The 26,924-nt window shown below is 38.2% G+C and overlaps 2 protein-coding genes across 4 annotated transcripts in view; one reads left to right on the forward strand and one right to left on the reverse strand.

Moving 5' to 3' along the window:
* Window positions 1-20,918, forward strand: part of STAP1 (signal transducing adaptor family member 1) — a 32,665-nt gene extending 11,747 nt beyond the window's left edge. The window contains exons 3-9 of the mRNA XM_036096924.2: window positions 4,516-4,629; window positions 5,872-5,928; window positions 8,320-8,492; window positions 10,173-10,301; window positions 15,848-15,917; window positions 18,574-18,670; window positions 20,125-20,918. Coding sequence (XP_035952817.1) covers window positions 4,516-4,629; window positions 5,872-5,928; window positions 8,320-8,492; window positions 10,173-10,301; window positions 15,848-15,917; window positions 18,574-18,670; window positions 20,125-20,159 — 675 coding nt within the window. The 3' untranslated portion in view covers window positions 20,160-20,918. The remainder of the gene's footprint in view (window positions 1-4,515; window positions 4,630-5,871; window positions 5,929-8,319; window positions 8,493-10,172; window positions 10,302-15,847; window positions 15,918-18,573; window positions 18,671-20,124) is intronic.
* The window catches only part of UBA6 (ubiquitin like modifier activating enzyme 6), a 108,926-nt gene continuing 90,122 nt past the window's right edge, over window positions 8,121-26,924 (reverse strand). For 2 of the 3 annotated variants that reach the window (XM_078068740.1, XM_078068737.1), the window contains one exon: window positions 8,121-8,379. In XM_078068740.1, coding sequence (XP_077924866.1) covers window positions 8,332-8,379 — 48 coding nt within the window. In that variant the 3' untranslated portion in view covers window positions 8,121-8,331. Of the gene's footprint in view, window positions 8,380-8,982; window positions 11,247-26,924 lie in introns of those variants that run through there. The other variant, XM_078068739.1, reaches the window with a different exon arrangement.

Below are 26,924 nucleotides of genomic sequence, written 5' to 3' on the forward strand. Positions count from 1 at the left end.
TGCTGGTCACTTGTTTAAATATAAACACTTTGGACCGTGGATGTAGTAGCCCACAGTTCTTAGAACATCATTATTACATGCCCAGATCTAGTGAAAGGAACAGAAAAAGAGCCTTTGTGATGTATTCCAGCTGCAGGCATTTCAGTGCCAATTGTGGTAAACTCACCAGATGTCGTTTCAAAAAATAAACAAAAAACAAACTTAAAATGATCATCTTTCACCAGAGTTCTGGATAGATCTGTGTAAAGGTGTTTCCAAACACCATAATAAATTTTAACAAAATGAATTCTTCTGTTGTGCCTTCCTACTTCCTACGGATGTCAGTAACCCCGTGACCACCCCTGGCCTGCACCGTGCGTAGCACAGGTAAGCAGGAGAGCAAACAGGCACTGCTCACTCACTCCCTGGCAGGAGGCGGTACCGCTTGGTCACGGCAGCCTGCTCCTCAGGCTGACTGCCTGGGCGTTTACGCTGGCCCCGCCACTGCTGGCTGTCGGTTCTCAGGCCAGCTACCAACCTCTCTGTGTCTCAGTCTATCAGACAGGGAAGTGGTAGGAAACAGATGACATCTCAAATTGGGCATTTTTTTTTTTTAAGATTTTATTTTTAAGTAATCTCTACACCCAACGTGGGGCTCGAACCCCCGAGATGAAGAGTTCATGCTCCACTGACTGAGCCAACCAGGCACCCCGCAAACTGGGCATTTTTGAAGAAAGTTTAATGAAGATGCTATATTCAAAGCTGTGGACAGGATGTAGGAAAACCACAAAGGGTAGAACAGAACTCTGAGGATAGTAACAGCACCCTTCTATCATGTCCAGCATATGAAAAAAAAGTGGGAGAACAGTGAACAGAGGTGTGCGAAGGTGACTGCATTAAGAAGAGTATGATCTTTGACTGAGGAAACAATTGCATAGGATAATAAATAGCTCACTCTCCTCAGTCTTCTGATCTCCTGCCAGTGTCAACCAGCGTCCCACCCAGTGGGAAGTCAGATGTTGTCCACATTAGTCTCTCTCCTGGTGCGTAGCACTGTGTAGTGAAGGGATAAAAGTATACCTAGACGACCAAATAAAAGATCTTGTCCAACACGCTTATTTTCACATCTCTAAAATTAGGATGAAAAGAGTAGCCCATGTCATGAGGTTATCAAAAGGTTTAAACAAGGTAGTGAAGGTAAGGACTTAAGAGAGTAGCTGGCACAGAGTAAGCAATCAAGCATTTTATTATTTTTTTTTAATTTTTTAAAATTTTATTTATTTGAGAGAGAGTGAGAGTGCACAAGCCAGGGGAGGGGCGGAGAAGCAGGCTCCCCGCTGACCAAGAAGCCCCACGTGGGACTCGATCCCAGGACCCTGGAATCATGACCTGAGCCGAAGGCAGACGCTTAACCGACTGAGCCACCCAGGTGCCCGCATTCAAGCATTTTATATACAAACTCGTCTAATTCTCATAACAACTCTGCAGGGTGGGTACTGTTTTAATCACCACTTACAGATGAGGGTAGTCAAGTTTCAGGATTCAGAAATTGTGCAAGATCAGACAGTGAATGAAAGGGGTATAATCCAGATCTTGCTCCTGAGCCAGCATTCTGAACCATTGTGCCACGAAGAGACTGTTACAATGAAATACCGCAGAACTGTCCATCTACCGGTTTTGTTAAAAGAGGGTACAGGCTTTAGGAAATGTGTTGGGTGATAGTCTCAGGAGAAAGCACAGAGACAGAACAGGTGAGAACTAGATATTCGGCGGATAGTTGGGAAGAATTTAAAGCTGCCTTTATTTGAAAGGCTGTCAGGAGGTCATGTGAAAGAGCCTGTGAATTTGTTTCATGTTATTGCAGAGAAAGGGGACTGGGACCAATGGATGGAAATTCTCTGGAAGAAAAACTATGGCTTAATATGAGGAAAAGCTTGCTAGCAGGCAGAGTGGCATAGGAGGCCTGAGTTTCCTGTTGTTTGAGATACTCCAACATAGACAGGATGGCTACATGGAGGGATACCCTGAAGGAGATTCAAGCATCAGAGGGCAATAGATTAGACAGATGACTTTTAAGGCTCTTTTCAACACTACAATTAAAAAAAAAAAAAAAAAAAGATGTAAGTTCCTTTCTTCTAATCAATAGATCAGTTTACAGCACTCTATCTAATTTGGCCACTTCTTCCTCTGTTGCTTCCTCCTTTGTTTCAGCAAAATTCATTTAGCTTAATCTAGACAATCTATCAGAAAAAGATCTTGTGTAATTTGAAATTCTATCCTGCTTCCCTTATACCTTCCCTTCCATTTTAAATTGCTCTTTGTTCATTGAAAATAAATAGGTCAACCCAAATTACCCTTAACTTCATCAACATAGGAACAGGTCTGGAAAAAAATTTACTTACTTATTTTTATGCCTTACTTTATTTAGAAAAATAAAATAAGGAGACCTACAAGAACATAGCAAAATAAGTTATGTTGGGCAAAACAGAGGAAGATAAAAAGAAGTCAAGAATGAGGCTAATTCAGAAAAAAATATTATGCCATAAACACTCTACTGAGCTTACTGGAGGTGGTTTTGATCTAATATTAGAAAGCCAGTTGCATACAGACCAGTTGCATACAGACCAGTCCATATATACCAATTGTTCAGAAGAAATTTTTTATTTATTTTTCTTTTTTTTATTATGTTATGTTAATCACCATACATTACATTCTTATTGTATTGGGATAAGATAGGAATTTCTTAATAGGATCCTCATAACCAGTGGCATGTGAAAAATGTCAAATAGCATTCTGGAAAAAATTGTGTATATGAATATATGTACATAAATCTATTATAAATATTACTGATAAAAAGAATGTGTAGCACACAGTTAAAAAAATAAAATACACAATATTCTTTATTGTAATTTCCATATAGGTAATTGATTCCCATAGAATACTTTCAGTGATTTTTCTGAACTCGGATCCATAGCCAACTATGATTGCAATTCAATCATGATTTGACAGATGGAGTTGTTTCCCAAACTGCTGTTTCCCTAATAAATTTATTGTCATTAAATATGACATTTGACATGAATGTTGGCTGATATTTTTGTTTACATTAAGGAATAAGAGGAAAGTAAAGCAATAATTATGTATGTCACCTCTTTGTCAATGACATGGGCAAGTTCTTTGCTAAGTAACAATAGTTTCTGAATTATGGAAGAACACCCTCTATTTCGTCAATTTTTTGTTCTGTTAACAATGAAAAAGTTTCAGACACAACAAACTTTAAAGTTTCACCTGCATTATTAACATTTTTCTCCTTCACTTTCTTATGTCTCAACCAGAGCAGAGCAAACTGTGGCCCTTGAGCCAAATCTAGCCGGTGGCCTGATTTTGTACAGTCTGAGCTAAGAATATTTTTTACATTTTTAAAGTATTCTATTAAAACAACAACAACAATAGGAATTTGCAACAGAGACTCCATTTGGTCCGCAAAGTCGGAGGCATTTACTATCTAGCCTGCGCAGGAAAAAAAAAAAAAAAAATTGCTGGCCCCTAGGACAATTAAAGAGTAAATCAAGCCCTAATTTGTAAGATTTGCCTATTTCCAGGATGTAAATACTTCCACCATAGCTGATTTCAACCTGTGAATGTGACCTCACTGAATTGGGAAGAAAGGTACAGTAATGCACCGTTAGATGGTATTTCCATCAAACAGAAATGAAGATGTAAATAACCTCAAGAGCATAGTGAATACTATTTAGTGATACAACTAGAAAATAAAGAGTTTTGTGGGGCACCTGGGTGGCTCAGTTGTTAAGCGTCTGCCTTCGGCTCAGGTCATGATCCCAGGGTCCTGGGATCGAGTCCCACATCGGGCTCCCTGCTCAGCGGGAAGCCTGCTTCTCCCTCTCCCACTCCCCCTGCTTGTGTTCCCTCTCTCGCTGTGTCTCTCTCTGTCAAATAAATAAATACAATCTTTAGAAAAAAAAAGAAAATAATGAGGGCGCCTGGGTGGCTCAGTCGTTAAGCGTCTGCCTTCGGCTCAGGTCATGATCCCAGGGTCCTGGGATCGAGCCCCGCACGGGGCTCCCTGCTCCACTGGAAGCCTGCTTCTCCCTCTCCCACTCCCCCTGCTTGTGTTCCCTCTCTCGCTGTGTCTCTCTCTGTCAAATAAATAAATACAATCTTTAGAAAAAAAAAGAAAATAATGAGTTTTGAATTTAATTACCTTTGTTTTTAAAATAATTGTATGCTTATATCATTTAATTTTTAATAATAGCTGTGTTTAGTGACTGGCTTGCAAAATTCCTAAAAATTAAAAGATCAGCTTTTGCTAACCTGATGAGTCAGGTCCAGCACACCGCCACATAATACGTTTTCCAAATGCCCTCTGGGTTCGGAAGAGTTGCGATGCCCAGTTGAAAACCAGGATAACATGCAAGGTACAAATCAGTTGAAAGGAAGAGATTACTTATATTCCCGCCTGCCAGACCTAATGTATGTTACCCGTGAAATAATGTAATGAGATTTCCTTTATCCCTGCAGTATGTTGACAAGTTAGACCTAATAGACCTCACATGCCTTACTGACCAGAATTCAACTGAAAAGAATTGTGCAAAATTCACCCTTGTTTTGCCAAAAGAGGAAGTGCAACTGAAGGTGAGTAAGGAGAAGCAATTAGCTGGAAACAAATTGTGGTTATAAATAGCATTGGCCTCTTCATAACCCAATGGCTGAGAAAAAGGAATTTTAAGAGGAGCTGCCAAGTCTTGTACTTTGTTAATATTTCTTGCCTTTTGCCAAAAACTGCAGTTTTCTAAATAGGGATTTGAAAGGGCATATTCCCTTGTTTAGTATACAAGCACGTTGAAACCATATACTTTTGTCCTCCAACAAAGTCAGAGATCCCATCTGGTGTTTTTAAAAAGTTGTTCTTGAATTGACATTCACCAAGTTCCCAGATGAATCTGAGACATGTCCAACATGATACATGTTGGGAACCACTGAGTTAGACAAACCCATATTTCACAAATCGAGACATATTTTGCAAAGTAATTGGCTTATAGTCTTCAAAAACACCACTGTAAGAAAAGCCAAAGGAACACTGGATACCTGTTCCCAATCATGGAAACTGGAGTATGACAACTAAATGTGATGTGTGATCCTGGATTGAATTCTGTATTAGAAAAGGAAAACAAATGATAAAGAACATTATTGTTACAGTTAGAAAAACTCCAAAAAGAACTCTGTGTTAGATATACATAGTTTGTAAAATACGGTATTAATCTCACAAAAATCTAAATTCCCCATGAGCAGAGATCTGTTTGTTAAAGTCGTCACTGTACATGCAGCAAACCCAGGAAAAAATGTTATAGTACCGTAGTCTCCGCTTGAAGTGACTGCAGTTACCTGCAGTCAGCTGCGGTCCAGAAGCAGATGATCCTCCTTCTCACCTATCATCAGGAGGTCAATGGTAGCCTCCACTCCGTCACAGTGCCTATGTCATACATATCACTTCATTTCATCACGTAGGCATTTTATCAGCTCACATCATCACAAGAAGGGTGAGTACAGTATAATAAGATTGTTTTTAAAGATTTTATGTATTTTGAGAGAGAGAGAGAGAAAAAGCATGAGTGGGGGGAGGGGCAGAGGGAGAGGGAGAAAGAGAGCGAGAGAATTTCAAGCAGATTCCACGCTGAGCAGGGAGCCGACGGGGCGCTCGATCCCATGACCCTGAGGTCATGATCTGAGCCGAAATCAAGATTTGCTGGGTTTTGATGGTTTTACACATTTTGAGACTTATGAAACAACTATATGAAATTCTAAAGTTATCTGAAGTTAATGTTTACAATCATTCATGTCTCTTCTTTGTCTTTATCTTTTTGTCTTCCTCTTTAGACAGAGAACACAGAAAGTGGGGAAGAATGGAGAGGCTTCATTCTTACAGTAACAGAGGTAGGTAGGAAGGACATTACTTTTGATTGATTCATTAATTCAACAAATATTTACTGGACACTGGCTATGAACCATACAGAGTGAAAGGGGTCAAAAATACAAGAATTGAAAAGGAGCGATATAAACCTTACACTTACTCGTGAAATTCATATTTTTATCAGGTGGATGGAAAGGAAGAAAGAAAATGAACAAGATAATTTAAAATTGTGATAATTGTTATTGTTATGCAGAAAGTAAACAGGGCCTTGTCCCAGCTGGAGAGTTACAGGTGGTCAGGGAGATCTACCTCTTGGTCCTGTCCTTTGACACAGTGGTCCTTTGTTATGCTGATATCTATAGCTTACATAGCATCTTCTAAACTATTTTCCAATTACTTTCTTATTCATTTAATACATATTTATAAAATGCTAAGAGATGAATTTCGTGAATAACATAAACAATATAACAGAGAGCCAATCAAAATGAAAATTCACCTTCAAACATTTGCTTAGTGAGTCTTAAGACAAAGCTATGCTTACATGTTCAACTCTGTGACATCTTATCAGAGACAAATAGTTAAGACCAAAACTGCTTACATTTAACTGTTGCAGCAGGATCTCCACCATTATTTTAAATGAAGCTATTGTAGCAACTGTCATAAACATGAGGGACTTTGAGAGCCAGCCCCCCAAAAAGAACCATGTTCTCTGATACCTTTAGAGAAGAAAACTTTCTATGTTTATTACAGTCAGTTAAATACAGAGTCTGTCCAACGCTAGCTCCTAAGTGAAGGCTTTGCAGTCATATGAAATATGCAGTGCACTTTATCGAGATGATGGATGCTGGTTCTTTATATCAGCCAATAACAGGTAAAAGTTGGAGGCTCGGCCACCATGCAGGGAAGTCATAGGAGGCTAGAAAAGGGGGCCAGTTAAAGATGTGAAAGACATGTTGCCTTGTGAAGTGGAAGAAACTTTTTGGGAAACTGCTTCGGTGTTGTGGAAAAGCATCATTGTGTGGCACGGCACTTCTTACATTGGGATCCAAGTCCCCCAAGTGTATGTGAGTAAGGTTATCAAGGAGAACACTAAAGCCACTGGAAAACCTTGGGGTGCCTCTTCCTGGCACACTAATTATACTTGATGTTTTGGCATAAAAAATCTGTTTTTAGTTTTTTTCTTTGAGGTAAGGATAAAAACCATTGTTTTCATATTAACATGTATGTAAGTATATTCAGAATACAAAATAAAATTCATGTGAATTTCCAAGAGAAGAAAAGTTGTCTTAATTTTTGTGCTCTGTAAATGTTGGTTTTTACTATGTTCCCTGAACACTCTTATATTCCCACCGTGCTGTTGTTAGAATTTTACCAGAAGTTTGAGAAGCACAGACTGTAGTCGAAAGAGCAGAGACTTTGCTTTTGAATTAAATAAACTGGAGGTTGAGTCTACCACTTTCTAGCTGTGTGATCCTGGGCTAGTTAATCTTTCTGAACCTTTTTTTTTTTTTCCTACTTGTAGAGTAGGAATAACATTACCTATAATATAGTATTGCTGTGAGGATTTGGGATAGCACAATGCTTGGGACATAATAGGCAATATAAGCCGTAGCTTTTTCATTAGTTTCACCTCATTCTATTATTTTTTTCTGGATTGGTATAAAAGGGAAATAACTGAAGTGATTATTAGTTTAGTTATCCAGAGGAATAACTTTTTGATTGCATACCCTTATTATGTTTTTATTTCAAATGTCATATATATGCAATGTGTAAGAGAGAAACAATAGGAATTAATAAGAACATGTAAATAGGCCATAAGGAGATGTATATCAGAGGTATGAATATCAGGAGGGCATAGGTTGCTCAATCCAAAATACATCTCTAAAAAAGGTCAAAACAAAACGAAGTAGAGCAGTAGAGTAATCCTAATGTGTGAATGTCAGTTTGAAATATACACACAAATAAACTGGAATATGGACCTCTACCAATTCTCAGTCATCTAATGAATAGTTCATCTCAACTCCATGTTGTCGTATGGCTGGGGGAGCTAATTCCAGGTTAGCTGTGGGAGAGCAGGGCACCTTGCAGGTGCTTTGGGACTTCCCTGGCAGCAAGAACGAGTGAACTCAGCACGAACAGTGAGAGGTTTGTTACTCGAATTAGCTTGTAGTGCAAGGTAGGTATACTTCGCTGTGTGCCAGATTGAAAGGAGGTTGGGCACCGTGCGCAGGTTAAAGCTGTTTGGTTGGTTGGGAGGCAGTTTTAAGATACCAAGATCCTCTATTCACGATTCTATCCATCCACCTGTGTCAGGTAAGTGGCGCCCCTGAGGACCACAGCGGTCTCTTTGTTGCTAACACCAGTTAGTCATTCGGCTGTCTTTCTTGTTTGCCTACTGCTTTCATTGGTTTCAGCTGTCAGTTCCCCTACACGTGTCCCTCCTCCCTGGGCAAGTAATTCGACTGCATGAAGTCCTAGAGAGAGAGAAAAAAAGGAGGATTGAGATAGAACGGACCCCGAGCTCAGCTATGGAAAAGGAGAAGGAACCGACTGAAGATTACGCAGATGTACTGAGTCCTATGCCAGCGTAAGTGCACCACGAACTCCGGGGTTTGTTACTAGGTTGTTAATATTAATCTCCAGTTATCAGACAGTGAGCCCCTGACCTCATTAAAGCAGGGACAGTAAACTGTCACTTAGATCTCTGAGTTGATGCCACAGTTCCTCTTCTGTGTCATGATCAACAAAATGCAAAATGCAGGTTTGAACCAACCCTCTTACCACACAGGAAACCCCCTTCCACCCACACCTTCAGACCAAATAGATATTCTTTCCAAAGCTCAAACCTAAATAAAAACTGCTATGTAGAAAGAAGGAAAAGATGTTTTGTTTTTTTTTCACCATGCAAATCCATGATGGACTGATTTTCTGTCAGAAAATTACACCAAAGAATTTTAAGTATCTGAATTTTCTATTCAGTTGTCCCGTCAGTGAGTGGTCATTGAGCTTGTACTTGAGGAAGGCCCTGTGTAAAGTGTGTAAGGTGGTATTGGGGAAATGAAGAGGCACAGACAGGCTGAATTCAGCAACACCTTTATTTTTTGCTCTTACATTACTGGAAAGTGTGACTAAGATGGTGAAGTCTTTCCTCCTGGAAACGTGGTCTTCTTGTCAGGGAAACCTGTCCGGGTACCACCCGTGACATCAGGTTCTCACACAGAGTCTAGCTGTACCACAATTGCTGAAACCTGCCTACCATCACTCTTGGCTGAAACCAGGGACATCTAATGGACTGATGGGTTAAAAGTCACAAAGACTGCTTCTTTTTCTTTTTTGCTCAATAAAACAAGTAATACATATTTATTACAGATAGATAAAAAGAATATTAAATCCTTCTTTGTCCAACCGGAGATATTCACTGTTAACATTTCGGGGTATTGCATATCCTGCCAGATTTTTCTCTGTTGATAAAGCAGACTTTTTGGGGCGCCTGGGTGGCTCAGTCGTTAAGCATCTGCCTTCGGCTCAGGTAATGATCCCAGGTTCCTGGGATCGAGCCCCACACAGGGCTCCCTGCTCAGCGGGAAGCCTGCTTCTCCCTCTCCCACTCCCCCTGCTTGTGTTCCCTCTCTCGCTCTCTGTCAAATAAATAAATAAAAATCTTAAAAAAAAACAAAAACAGACTTTTCATTGGCGACAATATTTACTATAAAGATGGGAAGTGCTTTCTTAAAAATGTTACACATAAAAATAGCACCAATGCCGTTAGAAAGCTATATTATACCCAAAGGAGTGAATTCAGACACACCCTTAAATACCAGTTATTTAAAACAGACCATACAAGAGAAGCATATAAAGAAACGCTTTGTGTCCCTGAAGAGAAACCACCAACAAATGTTATTTATCCAAGAGCTTATTATAAACTGAGATTATGAACTGGGGATACACTATTAATTCTTATCTTAGATTTTCAGATGATACTGGTGATGACATGCTGACAGATTAACTTTTCAGGTCTTTTTTGGTTAAAGAAAGAGGTTTGGAGGGAATGAGGGAGGGAAGGCCTTAAGCATAAAGTGTATTTAATAGTGGCACAGGATTGTAATAATAGTAATTGTATCACTGTAATGGTAATAAGAAAGCTGGGAATTAAGTTAAGAAGAGTTAATAACTGCAGCTCTTAGAGTTACTTTGGTAGCATTTTTTCAAGTTATGATCTTCATCAGTTAAAAAAAAAAAATCCTGTTTTTTTGTCTCACCTCTGTAGATGTTTTTATACTGTGTCCCGGAAAGAAGCAACTGAGATGCTTGAGAAGAACCCTTCTTTGGGAAATATGATCCTGAGACCTGGTAGTGACAGTAAAAGCTACTCCATCACTATCCGGCAGGAGATAGAGTATGTTTAATTAAAAAAGTATGGTATTGTTAAAAGCATGGTATCACTTTAAAAAGCAAAGTCACACAAGATCAGCACCTGCTACGTCTTCTGTTGGGGCTAAAAATATAAATACAAGAATAGGGAGAGAATGTTTCAGAAGTAGAGCCAAGGCTAATATTTGCAATAGGGAAAAAGAAGAATGGGCAAATTACTTTGATCCTGGGTATAGTTTTCTTATTCATTCATTCGTTTCACATATCTTTATTGAACAAAACAACATCCCTGGTTTAAGGAGTTCACATTCTTGTAAGGCAACATGGACTGTAAATAAATACATAACTAAAAAGTCATATATATAGTAGTTAAGGTCTATGGACAAAAGTAAATAGGATGAGGGAGATGGGAACACTCAGAGATGATGTTTAGAGAAACATTTTCTGATTCTGTTGTTTTAATATAGAGTGGTCAGGGAAGGCCTACTTCATTAGCTAACATTTAAGCAGGGCCCTGAAGGAAGTGAGGGGACAAACCAAGCCAATATCTAGGACAAGAGCGTTCCAGGCAGCAAGTGCATATTCCCAGAGGCAGGAGAAGGCTCAGTTTGTTCAAAACCAAAAAGAGGCCTCTGTGATTGCAATACAGTGAGCAAGCAAACAGTGGTAAGTGAGATTCCAGAGGTGGGGGGAGGGACTGATCACTGAGCCCTACAGGTCACTAAGGGACAAGGTTATATACTCTGAATGACATGAGAGGCCACTGGACTGTGATGCATGAAGAAGTGACATAATCTGACATCTATATAAAGGAGCCCTTGGAGCCTCTTGTCAAGGTTAAGAATTTCTTTCTGGTAAAATGGCTTACCTTTGATAAAGTCAGTAATACTTACATGCAAAAGTTGATTTTTCCATGTAGCTAAGGTGGTTGGATCTGCTAAGGTCCACTCCAGCTCTGAGTCTATGAAATCTTGCATTTCAATAAATAAGCACTCCAGGTTAGTTAACACTTTGACAAATGATAATGAAATTAAAATATAGATTTTGTCCTAAATGAAAATGTTCAATAATTATCTTTCATATAAAAGCATAAGCAGAACTTTGAGTCTTGAATTTGCTATTCTTTCTGGGGATAATATTCCATTAATTATTTTAGCTGAAACATATCTATCAATGCATCTATTTACCAGTCAGTCCACTATAAATATCAATAATTCTAAATATATTAAATATGAAGACACTGACAGTGAGTAAAGGCAGTAAAAATAAAATAATTACAACAAGCCATGGTCCAACAAGCTTCATCACTTGCCAATTACTCCATATAAACAGAAACTTGTCTTTAGACACCAGCCATGTGCCCTGAATGGATGGCAAGAATGTTAGAGGTAGATCAGGTCCTGGTTCTGTGTGTGAAGTGAGAGAGCTCTGTGTGTGAGTGTGTGTGTGTGATTTTCCACAATGAATACCTATGTCAACTTAACCTTCTTGTTGTTTCATTATTTTCTATTTTAAAGGCTGACATTTGGAGTTAATGCATTTTCAACTAATATGGTAGAATATCACAGATTACTCAATTTTAATTTATCTGATTTATAATTCAATTAGCTCTTTTGAAACAAATCCAAAAGAAATAAAAATTGTGACTGCCGTTACATATAAGTGAGCTTAGAAGCCCTGGGAGAAAAGTGAATTTTTCTGTTGAGTACATCCTGGTCAAGGAGCTTGTCCTTTTTCAGCATTTAGGAAATTGCATTGAGTATGCCTTTAAAAATTAAGAGCACATAAAACTGAATTAAAATCTATTTCTCAGATTTTGTTTTAAAAAGAAATTTAACTGCTGGAAAGCTAAATCACACAAGAGAGTGATTAGCTTTTTTTCCTTCATTTTATTCTTTTCTTGGTTGGATTGAGTGTTTGACCCATTTAGCATGTGAACCCTGCATTATTATTCTGTATGAAATGAACAAAGTCCCCGAGACCTAATGACTCTTTACAGACCACATATTTTCTGCACAATAGCAACCTGATCTTTTTAAGATGGTCTAAATTAGCCCAGCTTTTGCACTGTATTTTCCGTAAACGTGAGCTATCAGAAATAACAGTGTTTTCTGCTGAAGATGTGGTTTGTGACCAAACACAATGAGCTTCTATACTTAGGATATGAATTGAACATCATAGTTTTTACTTATATCTCTACTGTATTTAAGCTATATTTAAACTCCTAAGAGTCTGGCAAAGGAATTCATATCAAACTTCTATAATTCTAATTTTAGTAAAATCACTTCCAGTTTGAATTCACATAGAAATCCATGCTTTTGTACAGCTGGTGGTCCTAAAAACATAACATTTCATAAAACTAATCGTCCTCCCCCCAAAAGTGCATATTTAGAAAGCAGAGTGAGGGGAATGGTCAAACTAGCACGTTCTAACGCTAGAGCGGCAATATGCTCATTTAGGCTCTGGGGAATAGTTTATGGTTGGAAATGGATAAGAAAAATTTTAACTGTTGTTGCACCAATTTTCTTTATGAGCCAGATATATCTATGATGTTAGGGATTGTTATGTGTGTTGTCTAATGCCTCAAAATAGAACTTTTAGAAGGCCTAGATTTCATATCTTCTGTTTAACAGAAAGGGTAGCCGCTGTAGAGAGTAGGAGAATGTTAGCTTGTTAGACTGTAGAGCTTAATGTAAAGACTTTGGCAAAAAATCTAGATGATTAGGAAGCACCTGAACACAGGTGGATAACAACCCACAGAACCAATTCATTCTCTTACAGGTTGTAGAAGAAATGTGCAGCCGTGAAAGTTTATGTGGGTCTGGCAAAATACTAGCTGAACAGGACAGGCTAGTTTACAAAGCAGTGCTTGAAAGTAAAATTATCTCCATCAGTTAACAAATCAGCTGTAGGAGGGAAGATAGTAGTTCTTGGGAAGAAGCAAAAGTCATTCAGTGCCCAATTATCAGGTGACCCTCTTTCGATGTAAAATATCCCACTTTACCCAACCCAGTGGTGTGTGAATTCCTAAGACAAAGCTATTCCTACAACAAACTTAGTGGTTTGGCTTTGTTTTCTTAAAGTTGTTACGACTAGGGGCGCCTGGGTGGCTCAGTCGTTAAGCGTCTGCCTTCGGCTCAGGTCATGATCCCAGGACCCTGGGATCGAGCCCCACATCGGGCTCTCTGCTTCAGCAGGAAGCCTGGTTCTCTCTCTCCCAATCCCCCTGCTTGTGTTCCCTCTCCTGTTGTCTCTCTCTCTGTCAAATAAATAAATAAAATCTTCAAATAAAAAAAAGCTGTTATGACTACATGGCAAGCTAGTAGTATATACACTTTGGAAAGCCATTAGTCAAGGAAACAGTAGAAAATATTGACCCCAAATTAATTCCTTTGCAAAACTGTGGGTCAGAAGCTAAAAACAAGTATTTATATCACATTTAAGGCCACACACTTGTTAAAAGACAGGTTACTTCTTTTCTGAGGTCATAATCAGGAAACCTCAATATAGCAAATTTTATCAACCTCATTTTTTCCTCTATCTTTATTTCTTGGGAAAAACAAAACAAAATATGAAAGAAAAACAAAGGTGTAAAATGAGATTCAAAGCCTAAGCGACTTCAATGGAATTTTTTTTTCTATCTTACTTTCTGCTTCAGAACTTAGTCCTTTTAGTCAAAAGTTCCAAGAGACTCTCGTAATCTTTGCTGCTTTTCCTCCCACAGCTTTGTCATGAATAATGATGATGATATAACAGCTGTTACTAACAACAATCATTGTCACCCCTTCGAGGGTACCATTTGTGAGTGCTGTGTTGGGCGCTTGACAAGCATTTCCTTCAGCCACAGTAAAAACTGAGACTGTTTTTTCCATGTTTTACAAATGAAGCAGCTGAGCCTTGCAGAAACGACTAAGTTAAAATGATATACTTAAAATGTAGTAAAAACAGTTACAATTTGCTATGTGTCTAAATGTGCAAGACACTGTACTAAGGACTTTTCAGACATTAATTCACAACAACCCTATGAGGAATGGGATTACCATCTCCATTTTATAGATGAAGAAATGAAGGCTGAGAACTTACACGTAGAACCAGAATTTGAACCTCAGTCTTTCTGGTTATAAAGATCATGCCCTTCAAGTTTTCTATCAGTCTTCCAAGGAATAATAATCATTTATTTCGTAGGAATACAGGAATTCTAATTGGAATGGGTGAGTTTTCAAAAGTAGCTATATGATTATAAAAGTCTTTTCATGTAGGGATAAAAATAAAGCCAGAGCCAACCACCCCAAAAGAAGGTACTTGTAAGACCTTTGTCCAAAAATGTTTCCTTCACCAGTCTGCTAGTGATTCCTGGAAGATCAGCAATAAAGAATACTTTTTATTTTTTATTTTTTTTTAGGAGGGGAGAGAGTTAGTTAGGTTTTATCCCATGTTTTAAAAGTAAAGTTCTAGAATAAGCCACTGGAATAAAATTATTAGCAGTTTTCCAATGATACTCAATTGAGAGAATATTGGGATAGAGTGGTAGATGAGGAAAAAGTCCCTTGAAAAGAAGTGTAGTTCAGTCCTAGAGGACTGGGATCTGGAAATGGAGAGACGGGTGATAAAAAAGAAGGTGGAAGGCCCTGCCAACAAACTTAACCTGATAGCTTTAGACTGCTTCTGTAAATTGGACAGATGTTGAATTAGTTTCTCTTTCAAGCAAATGGCAGTGTAATAAATGCTTTTAACTTTTCAACATTAGACACTGTTGTCACATGAATCAAAGGAATTCAAGGCAAACCTACTGACTTCTGCTCTCAGTATAAATTAATTGTAGCAAATAGCACTATAAGATGGGCTTGTAATATTTTAAAAATTCAGTTTCATAAATATTGTGTGCCTAATGCTGGAAGACAAAGGTGAATAGATCGTGCTTCTTGTTCTTAAGCAATTCTAGTCAATAAAATACCATGTGTTTAGGGTGGTAATAATTTAGAGCGCTATGTGACCATAGAAGAGGAAAACATTACGGTTCATCTACTGTGTTTACATTCTCACTGAGCATTTTCTATTACCTCTAAGTCAGCCATGAAGTTAGCAGATATCCAAGGTGGGCAATGAACTAGTGGGAAGAAAAGCCGTTCAGGGATTTCTGATAGGAATAGTGATGAGGTAGAGTAGAAAGTATTCTACTTCCCTTTTAATCCAGAGAATAAAAATCTGATTTCTATGTACCTACACAGGATTTTATAATGTTGCCTGCTTTGTAAATTACTGGCATTAAAAAATAATTTCTGCCTGAAAGATTTTCAGTTCTTGATTCATTTTTTCCTGTTATCCAATCACCCACTCAATGACTCAGTTTCCTATATCCCTAATGTATAACCCCTCCAAAAACAGACATAGAGAACCGGGTAAATAAAAGAAAAACCACCATTCCCCCCCCCTTTTTTTTTTTTTGCCTAACTACTGGAATGGGAACATAGGTTTTACTATAGGGGAGATATTTTATATTCACTTTAGTTTGATTTGATCCAATAGTATATTCAAATGAAGATTAACCTTTTTTTTTTTTTTTCATTTTAGTATGCCAAGAATCAAGCACTACAAAGTGATAAGTGTAGGAAAAAACTACACTATTGAACTGGAAAAACCTGTAAGTAGCTATTTCCTGTTTTTGATGAATTTTCTCCCGCTTTTTCCCAAATCTACCTTACAGAATTGAAAGAAACGTGGAAAAGCAGATCTCTTGCCTAGGAACATAGTGCTGGTGAAAAACAGCCAGGTGAAGGAGACCCGAAAGTGGCAGATATCCAGGGTGAGAAGCGAAATAAAAGAGCAGGTGGATGAGGAGGCACAGTAGAAGATAATCTGCTAACAATTCTACTTTTGTTTCTCTGTAATCCTTATTAATACGATTATTTCAGTGAGGGAAGATTTTTTTCCTAATCATCTGTTTTACATCCACCAATGATACATATTTCAATGTGCTTATTTCTTTTTTTTTTTTTTAAGATTTTATTTATTTATTTGACACAGAGAGAGACCGCGAGAGAGGGAGCACAAGCAGGGGGAGTGGGAGAGGGAGAAGCAGGCCTCCTGCCGAGCAGGGAGCCCGATGCGGGGCTCGATCCCAGGACCCTGGGATCATGACCTGAGCTGAAGGCAGACGCTTAACGACTGAGCCACCCAGGTGCCCTACAATGTGCTTATTTCTAATGGGGAAAAAAAAATATGTGAATGCCTAGTCCTCTAATACCCGTCATGCAGAAGTTCAGAAATCCCCCTCATAATAGCAATATAATCATGAAGCAATGGTTTCTTCCTGGTCTGCAACCCCTCTCCCATCCCAGTCAACTTACCATGGGGCTAGTGATACAATATAATCACTAGGTCACTGTATTAGGCAGAGAGCTAAGTACCTTACATATATCACTTAATCTTCACCATTACCCTGAGGGAATGCCTATTATACAGGGAAAACTGGTATTTACACTCATCTCAACCAATGACAATGTAGTGATGTGAGCTATGGTCCAGGTGCCAGAAAAAGGGAATATAGCTGTGTGATCTTAAGCTGCAGTGGTGGGAAGATTGGACCAGGGAAGTGATATCACATAAATGGAACTGATGAGTCTTAAGATATTTATTTTAACATCTCTAAAATTGAGCTCTTAGTGCCTCTGACTCTCCAAGCTCACTGTGTTGATCAAATAGAGAAAGGGGCAGTATGGTTGAATTTTTATGTTTATTTTTTATTTTTTTAAAGATTTTATTTGTCAGAGAGAGAGAGGGACAGAGAGAGCGAGAGCGCACAAGCAGGTGGGGAGTGGCAGGCAGAGGGAGAAAGCAGGCTCCCTGCTGAGCAAGGAGACTGATATGGGACTCATCCCAGGACCTTGGGATCATGACCTGAGCTGAAGGCAGACACTCAACCAACTGAGCCACGCAGGAGTCCCTGCAGTTTTTAGGTTTAGACCCTACTTCTTAGAATGCAGTAGTGACCTTTGCCAAGAGGAGGGAAGCTGCTGACTCATACACCCCACTTTCATCTTTGCCATAAATGCTTCCCAGAGCTTCTCAGCTCTCATGTCCGTGCCTGCAGGGGCTTTTTCAAAAATTCTAATGAAGGAAACAAACAACTAGATTGCTGAAGGATAACCTAAATAACCAACTGACTGGAAGCAAAGGTCAGGGAAGAAGAATGTGCCTCTGTGACTAGTAAACTGGGGCTGTTTATCTGTAATTAGCCCGAATAGTCCCCAATGTAAGGAAAGCTAACAGCCTGGATTGTTCTTTCACCTTTCACACTCCCCTACCCTACCCTTCAACCAGCTTGCCATTTTATGAATTCCAGGGATATTCAGGTTTAACCTGATTTTACTTGTATAAAAATATGGTTTGGGGGTGGCAACCCATTTCAGCTACTCTTGGCCAAGTAAATTATCCTGTTAAAGGGAGATATTAAAATGCTAAATTCTCTGGCTTTAAGGGTTCTTCGGTTTCAAACAAAAGAAACCAAATAACTAACTTAAGCAAAGACAGATTTAAGAACATAGGAAGCACATAAAATGAGTGGAAAGCTGGAGCACCTCCAGGGACTAGGAAGAGTTGACCCTTGAACAACATGGGTTGGAACTGCATGGGTCCACTTACATGTGGATTTTTTTTTTTTGATAAATACAGAACAGTGCTGCTAAATGTATTTTTCTTAATAACATTTCCTTTTCTCTGGCTTACTTTATTGTAAGAATATAGTATATAATACATAGAATATGTGGTAATCAACTAATTATGTTATCGGTAAGGCTTCTGGTCAATAGTAGGCTATTAGTGTTTCATTTTGGGAGGAGTCAAAAGTTATAACATGGATTTTTGAGTGCATGGGGGCTGGCATCCCTAAACCCTGTTGTTCAAGGGTCAACTGTAGTAAGAACCATCTGATTAGGAATCTGCTATCCTTCCTTGTTCCTCTACTCAAGTTCAAACTTCAGTAAGGGAGAATTTTCTGGCCTAACCTGAGTCACATTCTCATACAATAACTAGGGAAGAGCAGAGTACCTAATTACTGTCCACCAAAATGTATCCCATGGGGAGGGGGAAATTTCTCAACAGGGAATTAGATATTATAAAAGAGAAAAAAAATGCATGGGTAGGAAACATTGGCCATTCAGTACCTCACTGAAGTGGAGTACTGACATGTTTTACTAGAGATCAGGAAATTCACAGTAATCATTAAATTTCCCCTGAGCTTTCTTTTACTCTCTCTTCACATGGATGACACTGAGCCTTCTCTCACTCTCTTTGTACAGGTAACACTCCCAAACCTTTTCAGTGTCATTGATTATTTCATGAAGGAGACTCGAGGAAATTTACGACCATTTATATATTCAACTGATGAAACCCTTGGTATGTTCTTCACTTCATTGCTGTATTAAGGAAAACAAAACAAAACAACAACCCCTCCCCCTGCCCCCCATAGATGATTTGTAATACCAACCAGGTAGGAATGTAGTTCAGCTTTTAAGTTTATCTATTTGTAAGTCATTTGGTCACTAACCCTATGAAAATAAGGGAGTACCAATATATTCTGGTGGATGAGTACTGGTCCATTCTAGAGAAAGAAAAGCCGGAAGGCATGTATTGTGACTACTAATTTCATCATCATTCTACTTGGGCTTTTTTTTTTTTTTAAGATTTTTTATTTATTTGACAGAGAATGAGAGAGAGAGAGCACAAGCACGGGGAGTGGCAGGCAGAGGGAGAGGGAGAAGCGGGCTCCCTTCTGAACAGGGAGCCCGATGGTGGGGCTCGATCCCAGGACCTTGGGATCATGACCTGAGCTGAAGGCAAACACTTAACTGATTGATCCATCCAGGCACCCCTCTACTTGGCTTTGTCAAACAAGTTCAGAGAAGATGAAAACCATACTTGTATAGAGTCATGGAAACCAAACAGGGGTTTTAAAAGTATGATCTGTCAACAGTATGAGATGCTCTAGTCAGATTAAAATGGATGAAGATTAAAGAGAGACTATGGGAATTGGCCATTAGGCAGTAGATGACTTGAGAGAGAGGCTTATTCTATCATAAAGTCAGAAGTCTAAGTGTAAGATAACAAAGTAAGTCCCCATTCCTACAGATTATGAGGTAAAACAACTTTGTTTGGCTACCTGCATCAGGGCATATCTGAAAAGTCTGACTAAGTTTAAAAAGCCAGCAACTTTAAACGTCCAAGGTTGAAAACATAGTTATGAATCTTGTGATGCCAAATAAAGAAACTCAGTCTGAAGGAACTTCAGGGAAATTGTCTAGTACAGCATCTCACTCCATATGGGAATCACCTGCACACTGAGTACAGAAGACATCTCTAAGATGTGACCAATCAGCTTGTTTGAAAGTTCCTAATGATGGTCGCCTCACTGGTTTTTGGTTTTTCACTTCTATCAGTGCTCATCTTAGAGAATTCTTCCTTAATAGTGAGTCTGAAATATTTCTTCCTTTAACTTCTATATATTAATCCATTTCTGGCTTTGGAACAACTCAGGGTTTTAAAAAGCTCATCAAATATATAAAAGCAGCCACAATGCCTGCCCCGTCCCCCCGCTTTAGTCTCTGTCCTCTGTAAGTTATTGGTTCCTTCAGCCCTCTTATCACATCTTTGACCTTTTCTATATACTAATTTCTGAACATCTCTCTTAAGATACAACTACAAGGGATGAAGACATTACTACAGATATAGCCAGAATAATATATTACACAGGCTTAATGCAGGAAAACACCATTTATAGAAATCTATTAACTATTATTTAATATGATTATTAATGTAAGAAGTAACTATTGATACAATTTTTTTTTTTCCAGAGACCAAAGGATTTCCTGTAACACCTCTAAAATAAAAAAAAAAAATGTTTAGGGTGATGGTGAATCTGATATAATTTGCTTCATGTCAGTTATCTAATGCTGTGTAACAAACCACCCCAAAACATGGTAGTTAAATCAACAACTATTTTATTTGCTCACGATTCTGTGCATTGGCAATTTGGATTGGATTCAGTTGAGCAGTTCTGCTAGTCTCACTTGCTGTCACTGACACGACTAACCAGCTGATGGCCTGACCGGGGCTGTATGTTTCAAGTTGGCCTCATTCACACATCTGGCACTGGCGGCCAGCTGGAGCTGGCTGAACCACTCTCCTCACTTATTCTCTAATACTTGAGGAGTTAGCTCAGGCTCTCTCACATGAGATCTCAGAGCCGTTAAAAGGAGAAGGAAACCTCAAGTCCTTGGGCTAGAAATTCTTAGTGTTAAGGATCAAGTATGGCCCTGTTTGAGCTTTTAGTATAGGAGAAACTGTGAATTGAATAAATCTAAGTGTGATGTGTCTTATGTACAAGGGCTATACTTCTTTTTTAAAAAATTTAACTTACATGCAATAAAATTCACTCTTTTCTTGGTACACAGTCCAATGAGTTTTGACAACCACCACCAGAATCAAGATTCAGAAAGTTCCATCACCTCAAAAAAATGCCCTAATGTTCTTTCTTTGTAGTCAACCCCTCTTCTCACCCATAATCCCTGGCAACTACTGATGTTTTCCATTCCTATAGTTTTGCATTTTCCAAAATGTCATATAAATGGAATCACAGTATTGAAAACTTTTGAGGCTGGTTACTTTCATTCATCATGTCTAGATTCACACAAATATGTGTATTACTAGCTTTTTTTTTTTTAAAGATTTTATTTATTTGACAGAGAGATAGAGAGAGAGCACAAGTAGGCAGAGAGGCAGGCAGAGGGAGTGGAAGAAGCAGATGCTCTATTGAGCCTGACATGGGGCTCGATCCCAGGACCCTGGGATCATGACCTGAGCTGAAGGCAGCCACTTAACCGACTGAGCCACCCAGGCGCCCCTAGCTTGTTCTTTTTTTATTGCTGAATAGTATTTCACGGTATGGAAGAACTAGTTTGTTTATCCATCCAACAATTAAACTGTATTAGGGTTGTTTCCAGTTTTTAGCAATTACTTACTGAACTATATTAATATTCATATGCAGATTTTGTGTAAACATGTCTTCATTTCACTTGGGTAAAATATCTAGGAATGAGATATTGGGTTATATGGAAAGAATCCATCTAACTTTATAAGAAACTGCCAAACTCCCTTCACGAGCAGTTCTACCTTTCTGCACATCTGCCATTGATGCTGGGAAGTTGTAGTTGCATCCTCATCAGCACTTGGTATTGTCATTAAATTTTTTTTTTCTTTAATTTTGAGTAAACTCTACACCACACATGGGGCTTGAACTCATGACCCTGAGATCAAGAGTTGCAGGCTCTACCAACTGAGCCAGCCACACCCCATTGGTATTGTCACGTTTTTAAAAAAGTTACTCTAATGGTATCTCTGTGGTTTTAATATGCATTTCCCTCAAGATTAATTATGTTGAACATTTTTTCATGTGCTATTTGACATTCATATAATTTGGTAAAATATCTGTTTAAACCTTCTGCCCACATTTTTGTTTTTTGTTTTTTTATGACTGAAATTTGATAATTCAGTGCATATTCAGATATTGTCAGATATAATTTGCAAATATTTTGTTTTTTCATTCTTTTAATAGTATCTTTTGCAAAGCGTAAGTTTTAAATTTTAATGAAGTAAAAATTATCAGTTTTTGCTTCTGTATATAGATTGTACTTTTGGTGTTGTATCTGAGAACTCTTTGCCTAACCTAAGATCACAAAGATTTTTCTCTCTGGTTTTCTTCTCTAAGTGTCATAGTTTTATGTTTTACATTAGGTCTATGACCTACTTGAAATTAATTTTAAGGGCAGAATTCATTTTATTTGCATTCAGGTATATAATTGTTTGAGCACCGTTAGTTAAAAAAAGATAATCTTTTCTTCATTTAAATAGCCTTTGGGGCGCCTGGGTGGCTCAGTTGGTTAAGTGACTGCCTTCGGCTCAGGTCATGATCCTGGAGTCCCAGAACTGAGTTCCACATCGGGCTCCCTGCTCAGCAGGGAGTCTGCTTCTCCATCTGACCCTCCCCCCTCTCATGTGCTCTCTCTCTCTCTCAAAATAAATAAATAAAATCTTAAAAAAAAATAATCAATTGACCGTATTTTTGTGGATCTATTTCCACTGATATCTGTTCTTACCCTTTTGCCAATACCATGCTATCTTGATTACTGTAGCTTTACAGTAGTTCTTGAAATCAGAAAATATAAATCCAACTTTGTTCTTCTTGTCAAAATTGTTTGGACCAATCTAGTTTCTCTGCCTTTCAGTGTAAGTTTTAGAATCAGCATGGTACTTATAGAAAAATCCTCCAGAGTTTTGATTTGGATTTTGCTGAAGCTTTAGATGAGTTCAGGGAGAACTGACATCTTGACAATATTATCTTCCAATTCATCTTCCAGTTATTTAGGGTTTTTTTTATTTCTTTTACAGTTCTTTATAATTTTCAGCATACAGATCCTGCACATATTTTGTTAGATTAATACCTAACGATTTAATTTTTTGGTGCAATTATAAATGGTAGTTTTTAACATTTTGGATTCCAATTATTTATTGGTAATATATAGAAATACACTTTTTATATACTGATCTTGTAATTCTAAGATTCCATTTGCTAGACTTTTATTCATTTCTAAAAGCTTTTTTTTTAGATTCCTTGTAATTTTCTTTTTTTTTGAAGATTTTATTTATTTGTCAGAGAGAAAGAGAGATAGTGAGCACAAGCAGGGGGAGAGGCAGGCTCCCCATTGAGCAGGGAGCTTGATGAGGGACTCGATCCCAGGACCCTGGGATCATGACCTGAACGGAAGGCAGACACTTAACCGACTGAGCCACCCAGGCATTCCTTGCTTCCAGTTTTAAAGGACAAAACATTTCATCTTTCACTAATAAGTATAATGTTGGCTGTAGGTTTTAAAAAGATGATTTATCAGACTGAGAAAGTTTCCTTTTGTCTAGTTTTGGTATTAATGTAATGCTGCCATCAAAAAATGAGGTGGGAAGCATTCCTTCTTCTTCTGTGGTCTGGAAAATATGTGTAGAATTGGTATTTTTTTCTTACTTCAATACTTGGTAGAATTCACCCAATGAGCCATATGGGCCTGAAGATTTCTTTACTGAAGGTTTTTAACTATGAATTCAATTTCTTTAATAGATGTAGGATAATTCAGGTTATCTATTTTTTTCTTGAGTGAATTTTGGTAATTTCTTTTAAGGAATTGGTTCATTTTTTTCTAAGTCCTTGAATTAGTCTTCTGGCCTAGGGCCTGGCACAAAGTGGAAGCTGATGGATATTGGTAGAATAGATAAATGAATGAATAAGCATAACATTAGGGAAGGAGGAAGCAACCCTCCCTTCTTCCTAGAGGAAAACTGTCATTCTTAGAAACAGGAAAGGACTATTGCAAGTAACTAGAGCCTGGGCGACTGTGTACTTAACTCTGTGATAGGCACTGTGTGAAGTGCCATGATTATGTGAATCGTCATAAAACAAGGATAATAATCATACTTTCCTTGTAAGATTATTGGGAGAAATAAAAATGAGATGATTCATATAATCACTACCTAAGTAGTTTTCACATATGACTAAAGTTAAGTCAGAAACACAACTAGTAAATGAAGTTGGAATCCAAACCCATGTTTATTTCTGAAGCCTTTTTAAAAAAACCTTCTCAGTGATTGCCATCTCCAGTGATAGATATTTGTATACAGATATTCATATTCTCCGCCCCCCCCCCCCTTCACCCTATCCTTTCCTGTTTCTGTGGGTTGGGAGTCTGGGCCTCCCTTAGTTGGGTCTTCTGCACTTTTTTCTTTTTTTTGAGAGGAGGGTGGGGAGGGGCAGAGGGAGAGGGAGACAGAGAATCTTAAGCAGGATCCATGCCCAGCACCAGCCAAGGCAAGGCTTGAACTCACAATTTGAGTGATATCAAGAGTCAGACGCTTAACCAACTGAGCCACCCAGGTGCCCCTGGAGACTTTTTTTAAAATTTAAAGCAGATAATCATCCTGATTAGATTGAACCAGTTCTGTCTGCCTTACTCTTTGTGGGAAGAAGTTCCAGTATCAGTTCAGTTTTCAAAGCCTTTGTTATGTTGGTTTGGGTCTGTCCAATGCATGTATGTGTCAGGGATTGACCTAGGACTTAGGCAGTGGTTTATAGTTTAGTTATAAACTATACATATATATAATAAACTACATAAAGACTATATACACCTTATATAGTTCAGTAGTTTTTACTTCTCAAAGCCTTCGTTATCGGTTTTATATGTTCTGTGAAGGCACAGCTTAGGGGTGAGCCTGGAACTTATAGGAGATGCTTTTTCAGTTCTCTCATCTCTCCAGGATTTCCCCCACTTTCCTGCTACCAAAGGTCCTTTTTCCTGGTCTTCTAAAGATGGGGTTTCTTAAGAGTTTTAGCCACCCGTGGGACCGCCTTTGGGGAAAAGACATTAAAAGAAGAGGAAGAAAAAACTAACAGGAATTCCAACCCTTCTCCCTGGCAACCCCCACCCACCCTGTCCACCCATTCTTTAGGCCACATTTTCCCAGGTTCTCTGGCCAGGATGAGCTTTCTTTGGGGGTGTTAGGTGCTTATGCTGCCCTCTATTGCTATAGTGTAGTTAGTGCTTTGAGATGGTGCCATCCTCAGAGCAGGGCCAGAAGAGAAAAATAAATAAAGAATGGAAAGAAATAACCAAAAATGGACTGTTCATGTAAAATGTCAATGCTTTTAGAAACAGACAACCAGATTACTATTGCTCTGGTGACTGAACTGGTTCAGTTTGCTTTGTGATCAGAAACAAATTACTCAACCTCCCTGCATTTCAGATTCCCTTATTAAAAGAGTGAGGGAGCGACATGACATATGAACAGATAGAATTAGATGATCACATGGAGAGAGCCTTGAAAAATAATCAGACTATCTTCTGTAGAGTAATGTCTTTGAAAAGCAGAAAGATGATGGAACAGCAAACTGGAAGAGTACATGACAGTGGAGAAAGGACTTAAAAAAAAAAAAACAAAGTACAAAAACAGCAAAACCCATCTTGACAGATAGTGCTTAAGCTTCGAGGAAACTTTGGGCAACCCTACAATTGTTTTAGGGAGTTTGGACTCCATAGCTAATTGGGGCATAGTGGGGATGCAGGAGACCTTAGCTTTAATTTGCCTTGAGTTAGGAAATGGAAGTTGTAGAGCACCTAAGGGTTAAAATCTGGAGACTTGGAGAAAATTAAAGTGTTTCCAAAAACACACTATCAAAAAGAAAATGAGATTTTTTTTTTTTCTTTGATCCTTGATGTTAACCCATGCCAGCATTCAGCTTTTTCTTTGGCACCAAAAGGAAAAGCAATGATAGAACCAAAACAGTCAAAGATATTTCCTCAGTTTATTTTTCCCAACTTCAGAAATCAGCAGTTTATTATTTTATTTATTTTTTTATTTATTTGACAGAGAGAGCACAAGCAGAGGGAACAGCAAGCAGAGGGAGAGGGAGAAGCAGGCTCCCTGCTAAGCAGGGAGCCCGATGCAGGACTCGATCCCAGGACCCTGGGATCACGACCCGAGCTGAAGGCAGACGCTTAACCGACTGAGCCACCCAGGCGTCCCAAAAGAAATCAGCAGTTTAAATACAAGCTACTTTTGGGGCACCTGACTGGCTCAGTCAGTAGAGCACTGGGGTTGTGAGTTCAAGCCCCACACTGGGTGTAGAGAGTACTTAAAAATAAAATCTTAAAAAAAAAAAGAAACAACAAAACTAAAAGCCACTTTAAAATATGGTAGGGTAGGTAACTGATATTAAGCTAGTCAGGAAGAAAAAAATGTTCCCTAGAGAAAAATTTATTAGGAGCCAAATCACAAGTCAAAAATAAAATAAAAATTTTAAAAGCATATGAATATTCATTATTTAATTAACTAACATTTATTAAATACACCACCAATGTTCCAAGTACAACAGGAAAATCAATTTACATTTGAAATTAAAAAAACTGCCCTGTGCCTTGATATTGGTTCTTTATTTAATTAAGCATTATTTTTAGGCTAAGAAACCACCACAGAAGGGAGAAGAGAAAGGAGAAAAATCTATATATTGCATGAAAGTAAAATAGGAAAACTACATTTATGTATCTTGATAACTTATTATTTTTAAAAGGAAGATCTTGCTTGTAGAGAAAATTACCTTTATTTTCCTGATCCTAATTACCAAGTTGCTTACCTCAATACCAAAATTAAACATTATAGCATACAACTTCATTATCTTTCCTGAGTGAAACCAATTCATGGGGAAACCATAGAATATGGCTATGAGAGTAACTCACAGATATATACATTCCTATGTAATGATATAAATTGGAAACCTATGGTCCTTTCTAAATGAAGTTTTTATTTTCCTAGGCTTCAATTAAATACATTTCCCTCTATACAATTTTCCACAGCAGATTCTCCTAAATTCTAGCAATGCCAAAAAAGCCTCACTAGGTTTCGGTGAAATCTGATTTGACGAATTTATCAAATATAAATCATTCTAATTATCTAGCTAGAAATCATGCTAGAGACATGAAATGTACTAGAAGCTCCTTTCTAACAGAAAAACTGTGCCATTCTCTCTTACTGGAAATACATAAAAATGATCAATTTC

This window comes from Halichoerus grypus, chromosome 3 (genome assembly GCF_964656455.1).
Source record: "Halichoerus grypus chromosome 3, mHalGry1.hap1.1, whole genome shotgun sequence".
Taxonomy (NCBI): domain Eukaryota; kingdom Metazoa; phylum Chordata; class Mammalia; order Carnivora; family Phocidae; genus Halichoerus; species Halichoerus grypus.